The sequence below is a fragment of the Eublepharis macularius genome, chromosome 10 (assembly GCF_028583425.1).
Source record: "Eublepharis macularius isolate TG4126 chromosome 10, MPM_Emac_v1.0, whole genome shotgun sequence".
Lineage (NCBI taxonomy): Eukaryota > Metazoa > Chordata > Lepidosauria > Squamata > Eublepharidae > Eublepharis > Eublepharis macularius.
This window is the reverse complement of record NC_072799.1, coordinates 67,652,765-67,677,778: the sequence shown is the minus strand read 5'-3', so window position 1 is coordinate 67,677,778 and position 25,014 is coordinate 67,652,765. Positions and strand designations below refer to the sequence as shown.

Here is a 25,014-nt window from a genome sequence, read left to right as displayed (position 1 = left end):
ATTGAGTTTGTGTGGGGCTGTGGGGGGGACTTTGGGGGCTGAGAGCACCTACTTGGGGAGGCCATGAAATGCCCCCCCAAGTGGCAGCAGGCTGAGCCTTGGTGGGGAGTGGGAGTAGAGGTGGGAGAAGGGCCCCAGAGGGTTGGGGGGCATTTTGCATGCAAAATGCCACCCCTGGCAAGACAAGCCTCCCCCAGGTGGAATTGGTGGAGAAAAGAGCACCTACTTGGGGAGGCCATGAAATGCCCCCCCCCAAGTGGGAGCAGGCTGAGCCTTGGTGGGGGGTGGGAGGAAAGTTGGGAGAAGGGCCCCGGAGGGTTGGGGGGCATTTTGCATGCAAAATGCCACCCCTGGCAAGACAAGCTTGCCTCTTCATTTTTTCCCCATAGGAAATAATGAAGAAGATTAGCAGCAGCAAGCTAAAAATACGTTCACGTTTCCCTTTTTTAGGCGAGGATAGGGGGACCTGGTTTGGAGGGCCATAACATGGCCCCACAAAGTCCAATCGGTCTGAAACTTGGGGGGTTGCTAGAGAGGTGTTAGAGCAAGGTCTCCACTAATTCTGGCTTGATTCAGTGGAAAAATGCCTCCCCCAGGCATCCGGGAAGACGGAGGCATTTTCCCATCAAAAAGAAACCCGAAACAACTCGAAACGATACCCAAACCACTAAACCCGAAATGGCTTGCTGTTTCGGATTTAGCTGTTGCTGAAACAGATTCTCATTTTGGGTATACCCAAAATGAGAATCCCGAAACAGTGTGCCTTTGCACACCCCTAGTCCCAACACAAATTATATATAGGGTTGCCAGGTCCCTATACCCTCCTACCCAGGGCAGGGGGTGAACTGGCACTTAATTTGCTCTTCCTGGAAATCTTTCTCTTGCACGTGGGAAGTGACATCATCATGCTGATCACAGGCATGCTCCCACACTTTGCATGGGTCAAATTCAGCCTGTTTGGGGCCAAAATTGGCTTCAGCAAAGTGCAGGAAGTAACATCATCGCACCCCAACGTAAGTGTGCCTGGTGCGCACTTTCTTGGGTTACCTGCCAATGGAGGGCAATCGTGGGGTGGTGGTTGCCATCTCCTGTAGACTGGCAACAATTGGCAGGCAATGGGGCAAACCTGTGAGATTGCCTGCCACCAGTAGGCAACTGGGCAGCCTAAGTATACATGCCTCTTGCTACAGGAATGTCAAAAGGCAGAATTCCTCCACTCTTCCCCCACAGCAGAATCTTGCATAGTGGTTAGGTAGTTGAGATTCAAATCAGCGCTCTGCTGGTTTGAACCTCACTAGGGTTGCCAGGCTCCAGGTAGTGGCTGGAGATCTCCCGGAATTACAACTGGTCTCCAGGCCACAGAGATTAGTTCACCTGGAGAAAATGGCTACTTTTGGGCCTGAACTCTATGGAATTATGCCATGCCAAGGTCCTTTCCCTCCCCAAACCCCACTTTCTCTAGGTTTCACCCCCTAGATCTCCAGGAATTTCCCAACTTGGATCTGGCAACCCTAAACCCCACTATGGCCACGAGCTCATCAAGTGACCTTGAATAAGCCGCTCCTCTCAGCCTCAGCTTCCCGCTGTACTGGGGGAATAACAACGCTGACTTTGTTCTTGCTCTGAGTGGGACACTATTCTGTCTAGAAGAGCCGTATAAAAGTGCAGTTACTATTATTATACCACCATCTTGTTCAAACACATTAAGAAAGCAGGTCAAGGCGCTCATCACAGAGCGCCGGTTGCATCCTGAAACAATGTTTACTGTAGTTTACATTCTATACCCAGCATTAGGCTTTGTTCTGTCCTCAAAGGTTAAAATGGGTGACTCGGAAAGGGGCCAACACTTAAGTGAACCAGATCCAAGGCGCCCCAAGAGCGCGCTGACGAGACTTCGGACAAGAGCTTAATTTGCGAACTGAACAGAACCGTCAGCCTCCCCCACACCCAAGCGGCCCTCTCAAAGTAGCGCGCGGGGCCCTTTAATGCCGCCCCGCCCCCACCCGGCCTGGCGTCACAGAATAGGGACGACGCCTCCTACGCCGGAGGAGGAGGAAGAGGCGGGACGACGGCCGGGCGGAAGGGGCGGGCCTGCTTTTTTCCCCTTAGCGACGGGGAGGCCACGTTCCGTCTCTATGGTTGCGTTTTTACGTGATGATGTCACGCTGTTACGGCGACCCTTGCCGCTTCAGGAGGCGGGGTGTTGAGGCGGGAGCTGAGGCGACGGCGGGAAGGAAAATGACCGGAGGTGGGAAGCGGCGGCCTCGCGCGGCTGTGCCGGGGCTGGAGCAGGTAGCCGCGCTGCTCCTTCTTTGAGCAGCTTTTCTTCAGGCCAGATGACCCTGCTACGCAATCCTGTGACTTCGCTGTGAGCTCTGTCTAGGCTCGGCGATGTAATAAAGGACGTGCCTTCGAGCATGTGCAGAGTACCTTTTCCTCCTCAGTGCACAGACTTGGCATTATTAATTTGTTTCTACGGTTATTTCCTTAATTTTTTGCTAGAGAGAGTTAATCAGAGTAGGCCCGTACTTAATTCTCTGAGCAAAGAGCACACTTCTGGAAAAAGAGATGGACAGAGATAAAATACTTATTTTTATTTATGGTTTGCTTTTCTCACTGATGCTCAAGGTGGATTATATAGTGTAAGTCAATACAATAAACAGTTGGGATATTCAGTAAAAATGTAAAATGTGCAGATTTGAAAACGAAACAGAATTATGATGCAGGGTTGAACCAGAATGAATAATTAAATCTGGTATTAAATTGAGTTCAATGGGATTACAGTGGAGAAACTGCATAGGATTACACTGTAAATAATGTAGAAATTACCCCGTAGGAACGTACTTGCTGCAACAGATTTTCACAGTAGTAAAGGCTACAGCCCCTATCGCTGTACCAGTGTATCTCTTTGGACAATTTCTTTATATGAATATGAATATGAAGCTGCCTTTCAAGCTCCCCCCCCCCCCCGGAATGCCCCAGCCCTATTTCATAAGAACGAAATATTGGGTTGTGCCATGTAATTTTAACAGCATTTGTCTTGGTTAAAAATGCCCATCTACAGAAACACCTGAAGAATCTATCTTTCAAGCACAAGGTTTTGTTGCATTTCCCTCTTCATCTTGCCACTCTGCCCTCCACAACAGGCCTCTTGTTTACTTAAAGTATGCAGGCATGAGTTTGCAGCTTCCTCGGTATGGGAGTAGAGTAACAAAACTGATTTGTTTTTTGTTGGTAGTGTGAAAAACCTAAAGATATAAAAAAGAGACGTTCCAGCGAAGCAGACATCCCTAGTCATTTGTGCCAAGAAGTGGAAACTTGCTATCAGCTCAAAATGCCTGAAGATTTCTATCATTTTTGGAAGTTTTGTGAGGAGCTGAATCCTGACAAGCCATGTGGTGGGTTTTCAAAATAGGAAAATTCATTTTATGCTAAGTTTAATAAATAATAATAAGCACTGGGCCATTATTTGAATTAAGTGGCATTGTTTGAATTTAAAATCCAAATCTTGTCTCCTGAGTGTGGTTGAAAGTTGACTGCAGTCTGTTCACTGCCTCTTCTAATATACAGAATAATCAGGGATGTTTTCATGACTGTTCCAGAGTACATGGTGTGTGGAAAGACAAAACTACACCATTGGAAGACCTGTGCACATCACACACCCATTTGTTGCTTCCATTGGAGTGTTTTAATTCAAATGTCTTTATGTTATTTAAGAATTTTTTTTGTCTGAGTATTTAATAATAGAGGATGAGGTTTACAGAGCCTCAGATTTCACTACAGATATATAGAATGCTGATCACGGATCAAAGAAACTGATATAATCCTTGCTTTTATAGATCAGCTGACAGTTTCTTCATGGATGTTCTTGGTTGTTTTTTAAATCCAGTTGGGAATGAGTTTTTTGCTCAAATCTTTGTTTTTAAGTAACGGTACAGATTTCTTGTTTACTTTTTATAGAAGCACTTCAGTCAAGCATTGGACTTCAGCTAGTTGGACCATATGATATTCTTGCTGGAAAACACAAAAAGACAGACAAATCAGGAGATACGAACTTTAATCTTCACTGGAGATTTTTTTATGATCCTCCTGAATTCCAGACTGTCCTTACTGGGGACAACAAAATGCAGTATCATATGGGATACTTCAGGTAAGCATTTAGTTTGGGAAAGAGGATTGCTTGTTTTCTTACCTTTTGTAATGTTGTCATACAGAAAATTTTGATGATTCTTATTTTCAAGTATTTCTTCTTGAAATATATGTAAGGCTGAAAACCAGTTCCTATAGCATCAAGTGATGACTTTTTGAAGTAATCAGAATGTATTGTCTATCACATTTTTGAACCTGTGAAGCTGCCATCAAAGTCAGTATTGTCAACTCAGACTGGCAGCAGCTCTCAGGGGTCTCAGGCAGGGGTCTTTCACATACTGCCTGGTCCTTTTAACTGGAGATGCCAAGAATTGAACCACACCTGCATGCCAAGCAGATGTTCTACCACAGAACCATAGCCCCCTACCCTTTTCCCAAGTAACTCAGGGAAGCATCTCTCCCCCAAATTATTTCTGCAGCAACCTAGTGAGGTAAGTTCAGCGGAGAGAAAAAGTGTGTGTGACCAGTTCAAAGTCACCCAGTGAGTTTCATGGCTGAGAGCAGATTTGAACTCAGTTCTCTCCAGTTTTAGCCTGACATTCTTATGACTAAGGCACACTCTCATATATGCAAAATTATATAGTATAATGGAGATAATTTTGGAAAATGCGTGTCAGAATAAGTTACGTCAGAATGACTTGTGTGGTGCCAAGTATTTATTCTATGAACTGTCTCTGACATCACCATGGATGAGATCAGCTGTCTCTGACAGCTTTAAACCATGGGTAGCTGTAAGAGTAGATGGTTCCCATTTAAATTAGAATTTTGGAGATATTCTGTATAGATGGCTAAGTTCATTTTTGTCTCTGTCTTGTTTGGATCATGGTTTGCCTGAACCTAATTAAAAAGTAATGTTAGTCTATTAGCATAATTAGAATTTGAGAGGCATTTCAATCTCAGAGAAATATAGGATCTACTATCACTGTTTTTTACGGGAAAAAATACTGGGTGGGATTCCATGACTTCACTGGAAGCCTCAAGCTCACTGTGTTTGACTCTGCAAAGCACATTAAGAATGCGAATGTAATATGTTACGGTCTGTTCAGCTGTTACCATTTCTGAACTTCTGGTGTGCATATTGTTTTTAATAGGGACATGCCAGACGAATTACCAGTGTGGGTCGGAGAAAACGAAGCTAAGAAAGGCTGCGTGATTTCTCAAGTTGGTGACAATATATTTGCTGCTGTAAAGTAAGGTTTACTTTCACCTGAAGCTTTTAACAAAAAGATATACATTTAGATTCCATTGAGTATTTCTGCAGGCAGAGGGATACGAGCTCGTGAACACACAGCTTTCTCACATCCAGAGGAGTTATCCATGTTAGTCTGTAGTTGCAAAATAGAAAAGAGTCCAGTAGCACCTTTAAGACTAACCAACTTTACTGTAGCATAAGCTTTCGGAAATCACAGTTCTGTTCGTCAGATGCAAGATGAAGAGAACTGTGATTCTCGAAAGCTTATGCTACAGTAAAGTTGGTTAGTCTTAAAGGTGCTACTGGACTCCTTTCTCACATCACCACTGTAGGAGGTTCCCAGGAACAGGATTGTAGGGGCATTTCAGGTGAGGAAGTCAGGGAGAAGCAAGACAGTGACATTCTGTGAGTATTTATCCCTCCACCTGAAGAAATACATGGTGGGATGTAAGCCGTTATCTGGACCAAACCAAACAATACAGGGAAAATTTTCCAACAAGATTTCAGTTGATTTTTAAAAACGGGGGGCTTGCAAAATAGAGGGACAGCTTAAGCTTTCTGTCTGAGGTCTGTTTTGCTTGAAACTATATCTCTTCCAGCTTCTTAGAGGGGAAAATATGTGGGCATTGTATATCTTCTGTGTATGGGAAAAGTAGTTGGGGAATGCGATTTGGTTTGAAAAAATGGCCTTTGGTGAAAGTCTTAAGCTTCTCTTCTGTCCCTGTATTGATCAAATTTGTGCATGTACACACATTTTGGTAGAGGGGAAAATCTTTGGAAGACTGCTCCTGTTCCGCTCCTAGTTTTGTCATTAGAACTAGTAATCTGAATACTTCTCTTGTGTGCCCTTTGATTATGTTTTTTCCCCTGTAATTGGAAAAAAAATCCCAAATACCTGGTGACATGGCTAAAACCTTTTGAATTTAAGCTTCTTCTTAGTATGTAGTATTATTACTAGGATTCCGTATGAGAATGATACTTTAACATAGCAATTTATGCTGGGTTTCAGACAGGGAATATGTGAAGCTGCCTTATATGTTTCTGTTTTTTCAAATGCTCCTTTTCTGTAAACTGGATTAGTAATTGCCATTGTATGTACGTTTTCCAAGCACTCGCTCAGAAAAGCAAGATTGTTTTAGTGCCACTGAGAACACTGGACCATTTAGTACAGACAGTTTTTCCTTTTGCGTGTTGGGATTGGCACAGGGTTTTTAATTTGAAAAAGTGCCTCAAAGTCAATTCTGAGCATCTTGGCATCTTAAGTTAGCTTTATCATAAACATCATAGTTTGGGAGTGCTGTTTGTTTATGTTGGTTACGCTGTTAGTTGATGTTCATTTGCTGCAATCAGGTAAAATTACTTGCAAGAACAAAAATTACGCGTTCATAATTGTAGAAAAAGATGGACTATAGTGTAATGAGTTTTCTTTTATTTCAGATTATTTTTATCCAGAAAGCTTAAGGATTTGCCAGATAAAAAGAAAAGTGGCATTTTGAAAGCAATAGATGAAAAACTAACCGAAACAGCCAAAAAAATGGGTTATTTACTGGAGCAAAAAACTGTGAAGATGAAACAGAGAGATAAAAAAGTATGACTTGATTTATTTTCAGATTCAGTGAAGTAGGAAACTAAAATTACTTCTAATACTCTAATTCACGATTCACCATTTTCTTTCCCCCCGCCACTTAAGAGTTCAACTAGTACTAATATACAATTAAGAATCACAGTCGAGGTGCTGTCCTAGGAAATGTGCTGGTCATGTAGTCACCTTTTAGAAAGAGGAAATTTCCTTAAAAATTAGGACAATTTGCTGCCCGTACATGTGTATTCTCTGTGGTGGCCCCTGCCTTGTGGAATGGCCTGCCTGAGGTCAGGAGAGCCCCCCCCCTCTCCTGGCTTTCCACAAATGATTCAAAATGAATTATTCAAAAGGGCTTTTTTACTTAGATAGGAGGGCTATATTGTAGGGAGGGGTTCTCAAAAAGATGCTTCACTGAGTTAGGGAACATAGACAGTGTTGCCGTCCGTACTACCTATTGCTTTAAGTATGTGCTCCTATGTACTACCTGTGCTTTAAGTATGATCCTACTGGCTAGCTCTGTGTTGTCTAATGTCAGTCCTAGAATTGCTTATGTTCTGTTTCAGCACTTCTTCAGTTCTGTATTGGATTTTTGAGAATGTTACATCTTTGTACACTTGCATTTATTTACCTTATGGCTTTCTTTATTGAAATGCCCTTGATATCGACTGTGCTAATCTCACACTATGTAATCCGCCTTGAGTCTCAGTGAGAAAGGCGGACTGTAAATGATATAAGTAAAACAAAAATAAAATAAATGCAAAGTATAGTTTGACCCTATCTGTTTTAAGAGCTATTGGCGCCACAGTGAATGACATCCGGAACAGAGAAGCATCTTCATCATTTGTCATTAGAAAAATAAATCAGCTTTTAATTATAAAATTGCTTTAAAGGTAGAGAGGCTCTAGTTTTATATTTTAAAGATAGAAGTAGGAGTAGAACAGATAAAAGCACTAGTTTTGGGGACACAGAAGGAAGAACCGCAAATTTTATATAAAAAGACCAAATCTGGAATTGTGAATAGATGAGCAGGACCCCATAAAAATTGCAGGGGTGAGAGGGGTGTCCACGCTCCATTGCACAGAACCTCCCCCTTTTGCACCTCCCTTCCAAACACTGTTCCCCTTTGTTACCCCATCCATCCAAACGATAAGGGGGATGAGAAAGGGAAAAGGTGTTTGGGAAAATGAGAACCCACAAGGAAATTGGGAGCAGCCATCCCATTCCTTCCCCTTTTGCTTCCTCCTCTGTCCTCTACCCCCTCTCTCACTTTCTCTGTCTCAGTATTTCTTTCTCCCTCCCCTAATGCCTATTGTATCATATACGCACACTCACTTTCTCTATTACTCACCCCATAACTCTTTCACCCACCCCCAACTTTCTTGCTCCATCCCCCAGTGCCTTCTGTCTTCCCTTCCCGGTTCTCCCCCTCCCCCTGAATACACACACATGCACACATGTGTACTTTGTGCCTTCTGGCTTGATCTTGGACCACTCAATGCTGCCAGGCCTGGACTCTCCCAGTCTTGGGGCAGCTGGTTTTGGCTGCACCTGGTCTTTTCATGGCTTACTTCTGAGGTGACTGGGCTCTCCCTGCTTTGGAGTAGTTGGCTTCTGCTGTGCTGCAGCTTGTTTCTAAGGTGCCCAGGCCCTCTCAGTCTCAGGGAGGTTCGTCTCTGTCATGGCGAGCCTCAGCGTGGCTTGTTTTAGTAGCACCCAAGCTCTCCCAGCATTGGATTGGCTGGCTGCCACCATGACTGGCCTCAGCATGGCTTGCAGCTGAACTGCCCAGCCAGGCAAAGGCCTGTCCTCCCCCCCCCCCTCACTTGCCAAGAATAGTTAACTGTACTTGCACTGTGAATTGTTCTCTTTTGGGTGGGTTTGAACCCCCACCTCCCATTTTTCCACTTTCAGATTTTTCAGGAAGCTTGGGGGGTCATCAGTATTGAAGAAAAATCCTCCTTGTGTCATGGTGGCCCCAATTTGCAGCTTTAAGTATCCCCAGGCGGGGTACTTGGCTATTAGCATTTAAGATTGTGACTCAACTAGAAAACTACAAATTTGGATATAGACAGCTAGATCAAAATTTGTTGGTTACCGAAAAATCATGCTGAATAGAAAACAATAGAGCTAGCCCTACAGTACTGTGAGCAAGAGACACAGCTGCTGCTACAACAACCTTGGGGGCTCTCGTTACAAAGTACATGAAACGCTGTTTGCTAGTCACGATGCTACCTTAGTCAATCATGGAGAGAGAGAACAAGAATACCACAGCCTCTAATGCACTTTATCATGCACAGGATGGCAGTTATAAAGTGGGTTTAGTAATTCTTGGAATATTAGAAACCTTTCCCCTTTTTTCTAAAAATCACCATTTTTTGTTAAGGATAACAGCAAACTTACTCTGCTTCTATAGGGGTTGGTAGTTGATCAATTTAATGTAACATCCTAGAAGAATTTCTGTATCCAAAATTAATGTTTCAGCTTGGCTTTTGTGTAATATAAGAGGCTGAAGAATATTATATAGTAAGCACACTAGTCTGCCTCTTTCTTTTTTCAACACAGGTAGTGACGAAGTCATTTCATGGAGCTGGTCTGGTTGTTCCCGTAGATAAGAATGGTGTTGGGTACAGAGAGCTTCCGGAAACAAATGGTAAACTAATACTAAGATTTCTCTTCTCAAAACAGAAGTTTATAGCTCATTCCTAAACAGAATTACACCCTTCTAGTCCCTTTAAGATTAGATTCTGCTTAGAATTGCATTGTTAGAACAATGTGAGTCAAGTTATAAGTACATATCTTTTATAGAATAAATGTCAAAAATGTCTCACTAGTTTTTCATTTACTCCACAAGAATAAAAATATAATTTTGTTGTTAATAATAGGTATTTCACTAAAGTTAAATATTTAAAAAGAATCTGTGAAAGCTATATTATGTCATAAAAATTAGCATGAAACAGCTAATTATACTATTGCAAGGTTCCCCAACATGGTGTCTGTGGGCACCATTGTGCTGGCCTCTGCCTTTCCTGGTGCTTTTGCCAAGCATGGCTTCTGATGGGCAACTGGAGATTTGATTTGCTGTATAGATTTTTAAAAACATTGCTTTGGTAGAAGCTTCTTCCACAGCAGAAGGACTGGTTCAGCGCATGGGCCATTTTGTGGCTGGCTTCACTTCCTACAGCAGCCATTTTGTGGCTGCGCCCATCACACTGTGTCAGAATTCCAAATATGCCCACAGTCTCAAAAAGGTTGGGGACCCCTGTACTATTGTAGCTTGAGAGACCATATTTAGTTTGAGAAAAGCAACAGTACTATGGTGCATTAAATTAACTGTTTTACTGTGGCATGAGAAGTAGATGCTTCAACATTTTTTTTACCCTTTTAGATGCCCCAGGATTGTGTTGTAGTAAAATGGATGAACATGGTTATGTCAGTGATGTTTTCTTGAAAATAGTTGAAGAAATTCCTGTAAAAATCTGGAGTGTTCATCTGTAACTCAGAGATTATCTTACGTTCTCCCTTCTCTGTCAGTGGCTTTAAACTTTGTAACCTGAAATAATGCTTTCTGTACTGACCTGTATTCCTTATTTGTCTGTTATGAAATACTTACATTATGAGGCATACTTTCTCCATTTACACGGGACTCTGGAAAGTCCGGCAGTGAACCAAATATACCCTAAGACTTCTTTAGCTGCTAATCACTGCTGATCTTCTGATAGAAAAACTTCTGATAAGCTTCTGAGGAACCCCAGCATTTCCTGGAATGCAGTGTGAAAACCATAGTTTTAAAACTGTAATTCACAAACATTTTACAAAAAACTCATGCCAGACTCCTCCATCTAGAAATGTCTGATTCTGAGTTCTTATTTGCCTCATATTCTCCTGTATCATATGAAGCTCCCTTATACTGAGTTTAAGATGTCACAGGTCCATTGGTATCTCTTGCTCAGTATTGTCTGTGCTCCCTCGCAGCAGCTCTCCAGGGCCTCCAGTAGGGGAAAAGTCTGTCCCAATGCCAGCTGCCTGAGATCATTTGAGTGTGAAATGGCAGGGGTTGGATGGGAAGAATATAAAGCATGTGACTTCCTGCTGAGCTACCCCCAGACTGCCTTTTCCCCACTCTGGACAGCACAGTGACCTGCATACAATATTTCAGAAGTTCAGAACATTCAACATAGTCAGGGATATTAATTCAGTTGTTTTATGTATTTACTTGTTTTACTTCATTTATATGCTGTCTTTCTCTCCAATGGAGATGTGAAGAAGGTTTGACATATGGTAGACGGAGAGAGAGAGAGATCCTAGTCTGACACTCGAACCGCTGTGTGTTACATACCATGAAGTCACTTCCAACTTATGAACTAGTGGTAATGGCGAGTGCCATCAAATCATAGCTGACTTATAGCGACCCCTGGTGGGATTTTCATGGCAAGAGACAAACATTGCCATTTCCTGGCTCTGCAACCCTGGTCTTTGTTGGAGGTCTTCCGTCCAATTGCTAACTAAGGTCAACCCTGCTTAGCTTCTGAGATCTGATGAGATCAGGCTCACCTGGGCTATCCAGATCAGGGTGACCCTATGAATTAATGACCTCCAAAACATCTTATTGTTGACAGTCTTGCTCATATCTTGCAAACTGAAGACCATTGGCTTTCTTTGTTGAGTCAAACCATCTCATTTTGGGTCTTCCTCTTTTCATACTGTTTTCCTCTTTTCCTAAAATTGACTTTTCCAGTGAGTCTTTTCTTATGATGATGTGACTAAAGTACAATAGACCCAGTATTGTCATCTTAGCTTCTAGCGAGAATACAGACTTGATTTGATCTAGTACCCACTTAGTTGTCTTTTAGGCTGTCCGTGGTATCTGCAAAACTCTCCTCCAGCACCATATTTGATATGAATCAATTTTCTTCCTCTCAGCTTTTCTCATTATTCAGCTTTCATATCCGTAACCACTACAATATGTGAAGGAAGCAAATTCCCACATTGTTCTCATTTGGCTTCCTTTTTCTCTGCAGCTAGTCTTAGAAGAATTTGTAAAGCCATTGTGGATGCTCCTAATGATGACCAGAGACTGAAAGCCTTTGCCCCTATTCAGGAAATGCTGACTTTTGTTCAATTTGCGAATGACGAATGTGATTATGGAATGGGGTATGAACTGGGCGTGGATCTGTTCTGCCACGGGTCACATGTAAGTCACAACATTCTTTCTCTTCCCCCCAGATGGGTTCTTTTTTAGAACGATAGTTTGTTTCTGAGTCTTCAGTTATTTAGTCTATAATCCTAACGGCAGTTTTGCAGTAGTCCCACGTGAAGAAAAGTAGCTTGCTGCTGTGAAAGGAAGTGGCTTCAGAAAGGCTGTAAATGAACTGTGAGGCATGAGAGCTTAACTCGGCAGTTCTCTGAGTGGTGTTTCTGTAACTGGGAAACCACAAGTTTTTGACATGAAAAACAGATTAGATATGGATATCAGTGTATAATAACCATTTTGGGGGAGAAGCTATCAATTATAACTTGTTCTTATCGCTTGCAGTATTTCCACAAGATTATTGGCCAGTTGCTGCCTCTTGCTTACAGTTTGCTGAAGAGGACCCTGTTTGCAGAAATTATTGAGGCTCATTTAGCCAATAGAAGAGAAGAGAATCTAGACCAACTCGCCGTGTGATATAAAATGAGATTTGTATATCAAGTTTTTCATTAAACCAATGTAGTTTCTTTGTGTGATAAATAAAATGTTTTTTTCTAAACAAGTATAACTTACTGTGCAGAGGAGGGAGGATAGAAACCACATTTTTGTCACTATCATGACACTCCCATACACACTCTTTGTTTGTCTTGTCTTGTCTTGTCTTTGTTTGTTTGTCTTGGCTTTAAGTGCAGCTTTAGAAGGCAATGGCCTTCAAACCATATTCCAGAAAATCTTGTGATTCCCTAGTAGGATCTGCAGTGGCAGACCAGCGGTTTTCTAAAGGCATCATTGTCTGATATTTTAGAGAAATGCCACGGGACTGTTGCATGTGTTCAAGGGGCCACTCTCAGGGCCAAGCTACAAGTGACAAATGGCACTTGAACGGCAAGTGAAGAGACTTGCGTGTATTCCTCCCTGTTCACTTGTGCTCCAGTGATCAAGTGGGGCGTAAGTGAACAGGGAGGAATACATGTGAGTCTGTTCACTGGCTGTTCAAGTACCATTCGTCACTTGTAGCTTGGCCCTCAGTTAACACAGCACAGTCATCAAATGCAGCCAGCACCCTTGTGGTCCCCACAGTTCAGGAACCTCAAAATAGGTGACCATAGGGCAGTCCCAGATGATACTCTTGGTGACTCCAATTAGTTGGCAATGTGTATTTCTGAGTAGTTATGGAAAGTGTATTGATAAAAGCCAAGTCAAAGAAGTCACCATCAGGAACAAACAAGTGGGAACTTGTGGGGTGGGGGACAACATTCCACCCCTCCCTGCTTTCTGTTTCTGCTGCTGCCTGTCTCCCTTCCACCACTGCTGCCACCTTCCTTTTCCACTGTCCTGTCCATCACTTCTGCTTCTCCCCCTTGTTTGCTCACCCTCTTTCCTTTTCTGCTGCCTCTCTCCACTTGCTTGTGTGTGATGATGTCCCTCTTGTTTGTCGTCGATTTCCCTCTGCTGTCTCCTGCCACTACTGCCTTGTACTCCTGATGGTGGCTACGACCACCTTCTGTAATGGTGCAGGTGGCTGAGCAACCTTCCTGATGATGGTTGTGATCCTGAAATACAGTATTTTTCTTTTATTCCCCCCTGTATGTTGTGGGAAGAGCGATGAAGGCTTGGAAAAAATAGGTAAATTGGAAATTTTGGGGAGTACTAAAAACAACAACTATGAAATCATTCTTCTAGAATTAACAAAATACTTTTAAAGACAAGATGGGCATGCTGTAGACATATACAGCACTTAAATGGAAATGTACTTGAAATTGTACGAATCTCATGCTGTGTAATCCACCTTGAGTCTCGGTGAGAAAGGCGGACTATAAATGACATAAATAAATCCAAAATGCATTTCTGCACTTAGACGCAGACCTAATCTTCATGAGGGGAGCATGCAGGCCTTTCATTGCTCCTCAACTCTTGCATGCTTTCTGTTGTCCTGACTTTCCTTGTGGTTGACTTTTTCAACTTTCTCTCAAACCATTGTGACACACATACCCACAAATTGGGTAACAAGATCAGGAGGTGAGGTAGAAACTGCACCAAAATCTCAGAGGATAACTCTGAAAGTTGCATTGATAACCGAGCTCTCTAACCAGTAGCCAAACAAGGAAGAAGACTGTAGCTGGAACAACATCTAGCTGTGCAGATATTTAAAACTAAGAGTTTAATTTGTTGTGAATTTAATAGAAAACTGTACTCAATAGTTTAATCATGGTAGTTTGAAAGTGCAAGAGTCCAGTAGCACCTATAAGACTAACACAGTTTGTGGTAGGGTATGAGCTTTTGTGAGTCACAGCTCAGACTGGTATCTGAAGAAGTGAGCTGTGACAAAAGCTCGTACCCTACCACAAATTTTGTTAGTCTTAATAGGTTCTACTAGACTCTTTTCTAATGCTACAGACTAACACAGCTACCTGTTTTGATCTATCTCCATGGGAGTTTGATAATATATTTTATGTTATTTAACGCACAGCTTGTGTTTTCTGATTAGCTTGTATTTTTCTACTTTTTAGATACTTTTCAGCTATCTGAGCTAAGGTACCATAGAGTGCATCAGCTTGTAGTTTTCTCTCAAGCGTTGGGTATATTTGCAGTTTTTCAAATAGAAAACTAAGACATTTTTGAAATTCCATAAATATATCAAATATTGCAATTTTATATGCTAAGCAAGTTATAAATGTATTTTGTGGTGGTAAAGCAGAAAATTAGGTTTGATGAAACAGTAAACATTGCATTTATTTTAACCCCCTCAAACTTCTGTTTTATTAAGAGGGGGCATTATTCCATGGCTTCCAAATTCCTTGCATTTTTATATTTCTAGTTGTGTATTTGGGGTTTTGTGATCATTCATTTTTCTGCAAACTAATTTTCCTCAGGTTTGTAGAGAAATCTCACCTAACTGTATATGGCCCCATTGCATAGAATGTTTAAATTGTTCTCTGGGGGGCTGTTCTTCAGCACTGGATATACGATAAAAGAATTTTTACAAGTAAGTCGTCAGATGGATATCCTTGGACAGTTTAATTGACTGAATGCATTCTTTGTTAGGGTCTTACAAGAAAGGTAATCCATGAGGCTTAGCAACAGTGCTAAAAATGACACGGAAAGGAGATAATAAAAGGTGTATCAAACCAAATTAGGATATGTTCTCCTGAATATACTCGTCAGCAGGCTCTCTTTGAGATCCAATTTATATAGAATGTAATATGGCCTCTATCAAATTATCTTCCTCCTAAGGTCAGGCTCCCCAGCACTTTGGTAACATAATGCAGCAATGCAGGCTACAGTAGAGGTATCATCCACAATGAATCATACCCAATCATAAAGAATATGATACTCAAGTATTGCATTTGGACACTTGTGGAGAATTAGCAAGGCTAAACCCACTTCATACATTACCTATCATGGGTCTGCAACCTATGACTTCAGGGCCAAAAAAAATATTTAAGGTAAACTAGAAGGGTAGGGGGGATCGTAGAATAACCAGTGTGTGGAGGACAAAGGGGCTTTGAAATGCTTTACAGAAGGAAAAAGTAGACAGCTACCGGTTTCCAGACCACACACACCGCACCAACTCAATCACAGAGAGCGCTCCTTTGTTTATTATTGTGAAATCACGAGTGCCACTTCTTAATGCAGTAAGAAGTGTCAGCAGCAGAAACTTTATGGATTTTTAATCAGCGTCAATTACCAGTAATTTTAAGCTGTATATTTTCATTTATACAAATTGACTTTCATATAATGGCTTTTTCTTGATACCCTTAGAATTTTGATGTAATTTGGCTCATTAATTAGAAAGGTTTGCTGACCTCAGACCCGCTTAGTGTGGTTGCTGCCTCAGGCACCTTCCTCATGCCATTCTTTCTCACGTGTTTGACTGTACAATCACTTGAGCAAAAGCTTTGCACGTTACAGGAGCACTGTGGTGGCAGCTATTCAGGTGTAAATCAGGCCTTTGTGGATAAAGCTGTGACGTTTACACATCCATAAAGCAGATATGGGCTTTTTTTTGCTTCCTTCATTAAGGTTAAATACCTTGAACATCTAATGAAGCAATTAATTTGAACTGGTTACCACATGTTTTAGAACTGTTTTTTACTGTGTGTCCATATTTTTCCACATCATTTTTCCTTGGCCAGGAAAGTTTAACTTGGCCAGAGGTTTGGAAGCTGAAACTGGATGGTTAAAGCAGAGCCTACTGAAACTGAACCCTGCTAAGATGGAGGTCCTGCACCTGGACTGCGGGTTGTCAGGTTCTGGGATCCGGCTCCCAACTCTTGATGGGGCACCACTTTCACCTGTGCCATCAGTGAGAAGCTTGGGTGTGGTCCTGAATGCCTCCTTATGTATGGAGGCCCAGGTCACAGCAAGTGCTAGAGCGGTGTTTTTCCTTTGCCATTTTCAGCAACTTTCCCCCTACCTCTTGACCCATGACCTAGCTACAGTGATCCATGCAAAGGTCACCTCCAGGGTTTTTTTATATATATATATAATTTTTATTTTATAAGCATCCAGGTTTGACTACTGTAACTTGCTCTACACTGGGCAACCCCTGGACCTGCTCCGGAAGTTACAGCTGGTCCAGAATGTGGTGGCACGTGTTTTGACTGGGACTCTGTTCCAGTCACATATAACACCAGTATTGCTCCAGCTGCAGTGGCTCCCAGTTGAATTCTGGATCAGGTTCAAGGTCTTGGTCTTAACCTTTAAAGCCCTTAGTGGACTGGGACCAGCATATCTATGGGACTGCCTCTCACCGTGTGTTCTCCGGAGAACACTTAAATCAATGGATAAACATCTCCTGGTGGTCCCTGGCTCCAAAGAGATCTGCCTTGTCTCAACCAGGACCAGGGCCTTCTCAGCCCTGGCTCCCACCTGGTGGAACTCTACCCTGGTCCAGCAGGAATTATCTTTCCATCAGGCCAGTAAGACACAGATGTTCTGCCAGACATATGGTGGTTCAGGTGGGTGGGCTGTAAAACGGGCCTCCTGCCATGGGTGGGGTTTACCCCTCCTCTTCTGTCAACATCTAATAGTTGGCCAGCTGGCCCCACAGATTGCTGTTTGGGTTGTGCAATATGTGTGCTGCTGTCTTTTAGAAATTATATGTTTATTGATGTTTTTATCTGGTTTTAAAGTATTACGTTTATGTATTTTATGTATGTTGTATTCTGCTCTGAGACCATTCGCAAGGAGAGTGGATTAGAAATATAATAATCTATGCAAGGTCTGAATAAAGAGTCAAACCAAGAGGGTAATACACAAAATTTTAATGTTTTATGATGAAATCATTACAGTAATAGAATTTTATTTTACTGTAATGATGCAACTCTACCACAATAGTATAAATAAAAACAGTTAAGATCAATGTTTAATACAACTCTATGAAATATCACAGATTAACAGACTATGCAGTCTTTATGAACAAAAAAGATGCTGACACCACCCCTGCCTTCTCTCCCATATCCTGTTCTACTCTTGAGTAAGGCGACTCCTTTTGCTATACAACATAGGCACGCTTATTTCAGTTCCTGAATCATCATGACACATGGAGATTTTTCTATATGCAGGTAAAGAAAAATTGGATAAGCATTATCTAGATGTGGAGTATTAAATGTGAAGTCCTAACATTTAAATTCACTTTGTGCTACAGCAGGCAGTTTGAGGACACTGCCACTTTATGTGATTCCTGTTTTACTGTAAGACATCAAATTGTCTAACCATCGGGGAGCTTCAAACTGAACAGGAAGCCTTAAAAATTAAGATATTACTTAAAGCACATGATTAGAACTAAGGGCAGAGGATACTTTAATTATTTGCAGACAGTGATAAATAGAAACATCTCAAGTCTCAAACAATATATATAGCCCAAATTCTTCAGGGATAACACTGATTGACTTAAGTACCAAAAGGCCCAAATGAAGGGTATTCCAGCTTTATACCTAAACAACTAAAATGACACTGGGTTTTTTAGTGGAAATAAATGAACAGAATGACTTGCTGCCAAAAGCATAATTTTAGCAAGAATTCCAATTGCTGTTTGAGTTTGAATCAAAACTAAACAGGTCTACGCAAACCAAGCAGTTAGGCACTGCTGAGAAACACCAGAGCTTTTCAAAGCTATGACCTTAACCATCACTTTTTTAAAAAACACCAGTATTTAGGCCACAGTTAGCCAAGCACCTGCTTCTAATTGTTAAAATATGGTTATGTATTCCTGGTGATTTCACTAAGACCAAGGCTTTAGATATTACAGTGCCTGAATGTTTTGCAATAAAGAAACATGTTCTTAATTTGCTTCAGCCACAACCCTAAGAGATCACTAAAGGTGTGTACACACATCAGAGCCTCTGGCTCTACTTTTATAAATGGCTTTCCTGGGCTGTCTCGCAGAGTGTTTGAAAACTCCCGAGTTTCAAGAAGAGACTCATTAACTGGGGATGATGTTTGGGAAAGCTTACTCCATCCTCACTATGCATGTAGAGCTTACCATCTAGTCCGCCAAATCATTTTATAACTATTACTATTAGGATAACCAGCATAAATGCTTCCACTGTTAAAGAGATGAGATGCCTTGGAATGGTTAGACACCATTCAGATCTACAAAATCATCTGATCCAGCTTCCAGTCTTACTGTGGTCAATAGCACGGGATGAAACTTCTTGGGGCTGAAATTCTGCTCTTAAGTAAATGAGCATTCAACATTCAGAAATACATAATGAATCAAAGAAGCATGTTCCAAATTAGTTGAATTTACATCTTCAATTTAAATCCCACACAAACTTTTTCAATTCAGTATTTGAAGTGAACTATAAACGAATTATTGCTACATTTCAAAGTTCCTGTAAAGAGAAATCAAGCAAAATAGGTACATAATAAAATATTTCAAAACCTGCAATGTTTACAAATGTATTACAGTTCTTTGATTAGAAATAGAAGCATTATGGTTATGGGAACAGAAAGTCTGATTAAATTACGAAGAAACATTAAACCTTCCTTTTGCTGGCAAACTTTTGCCCAATCCTTTGCTTGTAGAGGATTCTGAATGGTTGTACAAAAATCACATTATAAAGGTAAAAGTAACCATGTGACAATTGATTACTTTGTATTTAGTATATTTTTAATCCATAAACAAAAATAAAAATCAATGTACATCTAGTGCAAGTTATGATTACATTTCTTTCTTCAATGTCAGCAATGGAACATTTTGTTGGAATGGGAAACAAAAAACGATCCATCTTAATTTACTGAGGGGGAATCATCAATGTTTGAGCATGCAGTTGTTATCAGATACATATTTATACAGAATTGTTCCAGTTCTTAGTAGAATAGCAGCAATTTCCTTACACTGCACAACAATGGTATATACCTTAGTGTTTTTAATAATACAAAAAAATTGCATAAACCCATCATCATCTTGCAGAAGAAGCACTCCTTTTGGCCTTTTAAGTTACAGCTCCTAAACTGCAAGATTTCAGACATGCTTCATCTGTGTTATTTACCGGTTTAATCTGCTTTTGTGGCAGTAGATCTAAACTGCCCCATGAATTTCATGATATACAAACACTAGGCTTAAATGGCACAAGAAACAGTTCCTTCTTGTGATCAAACTCAGCAGGTCACAGTACATCTCAATATGAGAAACTACCATTTCAAAAGGGCACACTGATTCTAAAGAGGCTTTGTTACGGCTCAGGAGAGAGACGGAAATAAAATCTCTTCTGGAATGTAAAGAGGAGATATGGAATAACTATGCATTTCATGAGTTAACACAACAGTGCTCTGTGGTAAAAAGGGCAAAATCTTGCAGTCTTCAAAAGATGGCTCAATTCAATGTAATCCCTCCAGAAATAGGGACTAACAATATCTCTGATACCAAAACAACAGGGTACGGATTGGAGCTTTCCATCTTCCCACACAGCTTTCCCACTGCACTATCATGGCAGATCTAGCAATTCAGAACGCATCCAGTGCAGGACTGCAGAAATCCACTTTCATTCCCTTTGTTACTGTGAGAAATTTCCTCTGTCCATCTATCTGCATTTTCCTAAACCAACTTGTGAATCCCAGCAGCATGCGATTCCAAAAATCCAGCCTTCCTCTTGCATCACAGAACAATGCCTTATGCTATAGTGTTGTGCTATTCAACAAATGAACTTCCTCTTCACTTTCCTCTCTTTCCTCAGTTACTGAATTCAGTTGAACATTATTGATGCGGGGTCTTGGTTTGCCGTCTGGGCCATATGACGGAGGATATCTTTTTTTGTTATGATGCCAAGGAGGCGCCTGGAAAGAGACACACAGAAGACGGCCAATTAAATAGAAGGGAAAAAGGAAATCGTCACACTAAATCTGTAGACAGCTCCTTTTTGTTGACAGGAACAGAGTGCATTAAACCCTGATTTTCTTATTTTAAGAAATGTATTTTATTGTAATCTGGTAACCATCATTTTGTTAAAAATGACAGCAATATCATGCTACTAAACAGGATGGTCTCTAAACTATTACCAATTTTCATAATCCGAATAAATAAATACTGAGCTGATACTCACTTATAGTTAATTTTTTGTTGTTGATAGTCATATGCCAACAAAAAAGTAACAGAGGAGGACAAAGGGGAGAGGGAAAAGGTGTGAATAAGTGGTATTGATTCCGTTATCAGAAGAAAGTATGGTTCAATCTAGCAAAACTCAAAATTGCTTTATAATTCAATTTTGATAATCTACCCAGCATAACCTATTGGTTTGGGTATCTTCATAAGAGCACAGACAGATACATTTGAACACATAATCACAGGTTAATTTATCTGAGGTTCAGGGGGAGGGGGAGGGAAAACCATATATTTAGACTTTTTTTCAAATTCTGAAACAGTGCTCTTATGATTAAGGTATTATTAGCTGATAAGAATATACCAGTTCTATAGAAATATCAAGGGATGAAGGTGCCCTAAAAGGATATTATTATAAGACAAGCAGAAGCAAAGAATGAGCTGCTGACCTTGTTATTCTGGTTAGTAGTTTTGCTGTAATTTATTATTTTTTAAAGAGGATGCATGAAACACTTGTGAAGTATTAGAATAAAGTACAAGTTCAATTAGCATATAAGCAGCTAAACTTGGAAGATAGACTTTAATAGCAACTGCTGCAGAGCAACAACTTCTATCTAAGTGGAACAGAATACAGCAAGACAGACAACTGACAAGTGGTATCATTGTTCATAATCTTAATTATAACGTATCTTTCTAGCAGTCACTCTAGAAAAGTGACTTTCCAAGTGCATAGAACGAAGAGATAGAAAACCTAATAATGCAAGATGAACATCCTCCTTCAGATATCAAAACTAAAATGAAGTTTGCACGTTGATTGGTAGCTATTGTTAAAACTGGAAAACATAAAACCCACCAGTTTTGCGATGTATTTTACACAAAACTTATCCGAAAGAAAAAAGGGATGTGCATGACACCTTTGAGAATAGTAGTTCTTCTAGTCTTCCTAACCCACTTTTTCTCACAACATTCTCTTTTAATTAACAGTACATTTTCAGGTCTGTTTCATTTAGCATATTTTTCGCAACTGGATTTTATTCATGTTTCAAATTTACACTGAAGTCTAAATGAAAAGCCTCTGTACTTGTAAATGAAGATTTGTTGTTCAGCTGTTGTAAGAGAAAACTGAACAATTCACAAGTTTCATGCTTCCTGACGTCTAAAGTGTCTAATGAGGATATCTGATATATCTAATCACCAAGGGTTCGACGTGCTGCTTTAGTTGCTCGAGATGCTCTAATATGTTCTTCTTTGTGATGATCCCCAAGACAATCCTGAAACAGATCATGTTATGCTAATAACTTTGTGTGAAATCAAACAAAAAAGATCCAATCACAATGAGAGAAGTTCAGAAAAAGTAAAATGAAAATATGGACTGCAGAAATGCTAATAATGAAAAGATTAACTGAAAAAGTGAAGATCAGTACCCCCTTTCTGTGGGATCTAAAAACCTATCTTGCTGCAGCTAGCTGAAAACGCATATTAAACTCAGAATAATATAATACAGAATTAGTTGTTTACTATTCTTATAATGAATCAGATGTGAACACAACTTTTATAAATATCAGGAAATAACAATTTTAACCACCACCACCACCCCTCTGGATTCATGTTGTATTGGAAGATGGTTAAGCAAGGCTGCATGGGGTCTGTACCATTTCCCTTAGCCGTACCTGTAAATTGCCTAAGTTCTGCATCTAGAATAATTTGGCTGAATCAAAATTTGCATGTTATTTGCAATTATTTTAAAAAAAAACGAATGAAGGAATGGAAATAGGAAAGGATGTGGAGTCCAGGGAATCAAAATCTTGTTGGAACAGAGCCATGTGACAATGGAAAAGGTGGATGGATAAGAAATCATGCCAGAGTCCCATATCTTGACTTCTGGAGATCCTGTTTAGCCTCCTACTGGAGCCTTGGATTTTCCAAATATTACCTATGTTTCAACCTTCTCTCAAAAGTCAAAAAGCTGGAGGCTTTTTGAAAAATTGAAAACAAAGATTTTCAAATGGGAAAGTCTGTACCAGCTAAGAAAGCCCACACTTACACAGCAATTTCATGGAACATGAATATAAACATCCCAATAATAAGCAGTGTTTTGCAAATTCTCCAGTGATATTCATTGTCTTGACAATGTAGAATGTACAAAACCAAGGATTAGAGTCGTTCCAATTTAGAAACTTTTTTAGAGTCAAAGATCATACTTTTACTGATGGTGACTTATAAGTAATGTCTGTAGGTCTCTTACAACAAATATTTTGTTGACTAATATTTTTCAAGATCTACAAATTTTGTACTAAAAAAAAAGTACCGCCTCAGATGCCCGCTGCTTTTTTCCTATATAGATATCGTGAGAAGCGGACCCAAAATGCTAATCAGGATAAAATCCTAGTGGTTTGATGGTGCCATTATGCAGCAAGCATACAAATACAGATGAGGGTTTTTTTAATGTTTGGGGGTTTGCTCCCAAAATTGAGAAAGGGAATCAAGTCCAGCAACTGTGAAATTATGAAATTCAAAATACATTAAGTACCTGAAGCAAGAAAACACAGAGATATTACAAAGCTACAGGTTGACAAAGCAGGTGACATTTTTTTCTAAGAAATTCACTTAAAATTTGTTAAGTAATTTAATATTAGATTATCTTTCTACATAGTTATTTATTATTTTGGCTAATCAGAGCCTTTCAGATGTAGTAAAGAATAACAACACATTTTACTACACTCCAATTTGTTTCAGATATTATCAACGGCTTTAACTGATAGATCCCAAACCCAATGGCTTTAACCAATAGATCTCAAAAGCCACTATCCTGAAGGGAAAAGGTCATATTTAACAATATATATTTGGAAGCATGACTTTTTAAAAACAGAGTCATTCATCCAAATAGTATCTTAAAGTATTGTAGTGCACACAACAACAAAGCCATACGCTTTAGAACTGCCATATAAATGCAACAATTTATCTTTTAGCGTGGGTTGAAAGTACAAATACTTTCTTAAACACTATTAAAAACAGTAAATGGAAGCAATATACTGCATCACAGTGGTATCAACCACCTAAAGTTTAATATGCAATCTCAAATCATAATAGTAAACTAAAAACATTTTAAATTGGTTGTCTTGATTAATAAATTGGCAAAATAGCAGACTCCTCCTCCAACATTATGCTGCTCACAAGAGCAGGCCACCTCTCAAAGCAGTTAAATGGGCAAGCAGTCCTGCCACACAACATCTGAACTGTAACACAGCGGCTCCAAAGATCTTGCTGGGAAAGCTCATGCCTTTAAGTTATAAGTTTCAATGGAAGGAGAGGAGCAGCTCTCATTACGTCTACACACAGACAAGCTATGTTGAACAGAAGCACTGAAAGTGGAACTGCATGTCAGAAGGAATTTAGGATTGCTCCAAAATTTTATATTCCTGTCCATAACATCTACTTCAACTTATCGAGTGTCCTGAAATCTCCGCAGAATATGTTTGTGAGCCCAACAGCGACGCTAGATGATGTGGAGAGACCTCCTTATGATCAGGGCAAAGATAGCAACATCAGAAGACAGAGTACGCTGAACAAGATGTAACAGAGAAGTATGGATGGCAGTGTGTGGCAGCAATAAAAAAAATCCCCTCTATGTTGGGGATTATTAGGAAAGGGACTGAAAATAAAAATAACCAATACTGCAATGCCCCTTTCTATGGTCATTTAGATTACTTTGTACAGTTCTGATCACTGTATCATCAAAAAAAGATATTGCAATGCTGGGAAAAGACCTGTGGAGAACTATCACCTTTCCTGCGAGGAACGATTACAGAGTCTAGGGCAGGGGTGGCCAAACGGTGGCTCGGGAGCCACATGTGGCTCTTCTACACATATTGTGTGGCTCCCAGTGGTCCCTACGTCTTGCCATGGCCATACATTTTATTTTATTTTATTTTATTTCCCTCTCTTTCTTTCCTCTTTTCTTTCCATGTCTTTCCCTCCCTCCTTTTCCTTCTTTCTTTCCATGTCTTCCCCTCCCTTTTTCCTTTTTCCCTTCCTTCTTTCTTTCCATGTCTTTCATATTTTCAATAAAAATGTTAGGGTTGCCGGGTCTGACTCAGAAAATACCTGGGGACTTTGGGGGTGAAGCCTAGCAAGGCTGTGATATCCCAAGCTCCACCCCTTCTGATGATGTCACTTCCAGCATACTGCACCAAAACCCCACCCCTTCTTGTGATATCACTTTCAGGATACTCCCCCAAACCCACCTCTTCATCTGAAGTCACTTCAATGCATCATGTCTTGTGGCTCTCAAACATCTGACGTTTATTCTATGTGGCTCTTACTTTAAGCAAGTTTGGCCACCCCTGGTCTAGGGCTTT

At 40.4% G+C, this 25,014-nt stretch overlaps 2 protein-coding genes across 7 annotated transcripts in view; one reads left to right on the top strand and one right to left on the bottom strand.

Moving 5' to 3' along the window:
- The first annotated feature begins 2,210 nt into the window (after positions 1-2,210).
- Positions 2,211-12,967, top strand: LOC129336899 (histone PARylation factor 1). Its single transcript, XM_054990306.1, has 8 exons — positions 2,211-2,292; positions 3,239-3,398; positions 3,961-4,150; positions 5,241-5,339; positions 6,779-6,929; positions 9,486-9,573; positions 11,942-12,114; positions 12,457-12,967. The coding sequence occupies exons 1-8, from the start codon at positions 2,239-2,241 to the stop codon at positions 12,586-12,588; spliced, it is 1,047 nt and encodes a 348-aa protein (XP_054846281.1). The 5' UTR covers positions 2,211-2,238; the 3' UTR covers positions 12,589-12,967.
- A 4,396-nt stretch (positions 12,968-17,363) lies between these two features.
- The window catches only part of CLCN3 (chloride voltage-gated channel 3), an 86,335-nt gene continuing 78,684 nt past the window's right edge, over positions 17,364-25,014 (bottom strand). For 4 of the 6 annotated variants that reach the window (XM_054990669.1, XM_054990670.1, XM_054990672.1 and 1 more), the window contains 2 exons: positions 21,852-21,927; positions 17,364-20,394 (listed from right to left, as the gene is read on the bottom strand). In XM_054990669.1, the coding sequence (XP_054846644.1) occupies positions 20,236-20,394; positions 21,852-21,927 (235 nt within the window). In that variant the 3' untranslated portion in view covers positions 17,364-20,235. The remainder of the gene's footprint in view (positions 20,395-21,851; positions 21,928-25,014) is intronic. The other 2 variants (XM_054990673.1, XM_054990675.1) reach the window with 1 other exon arrangement.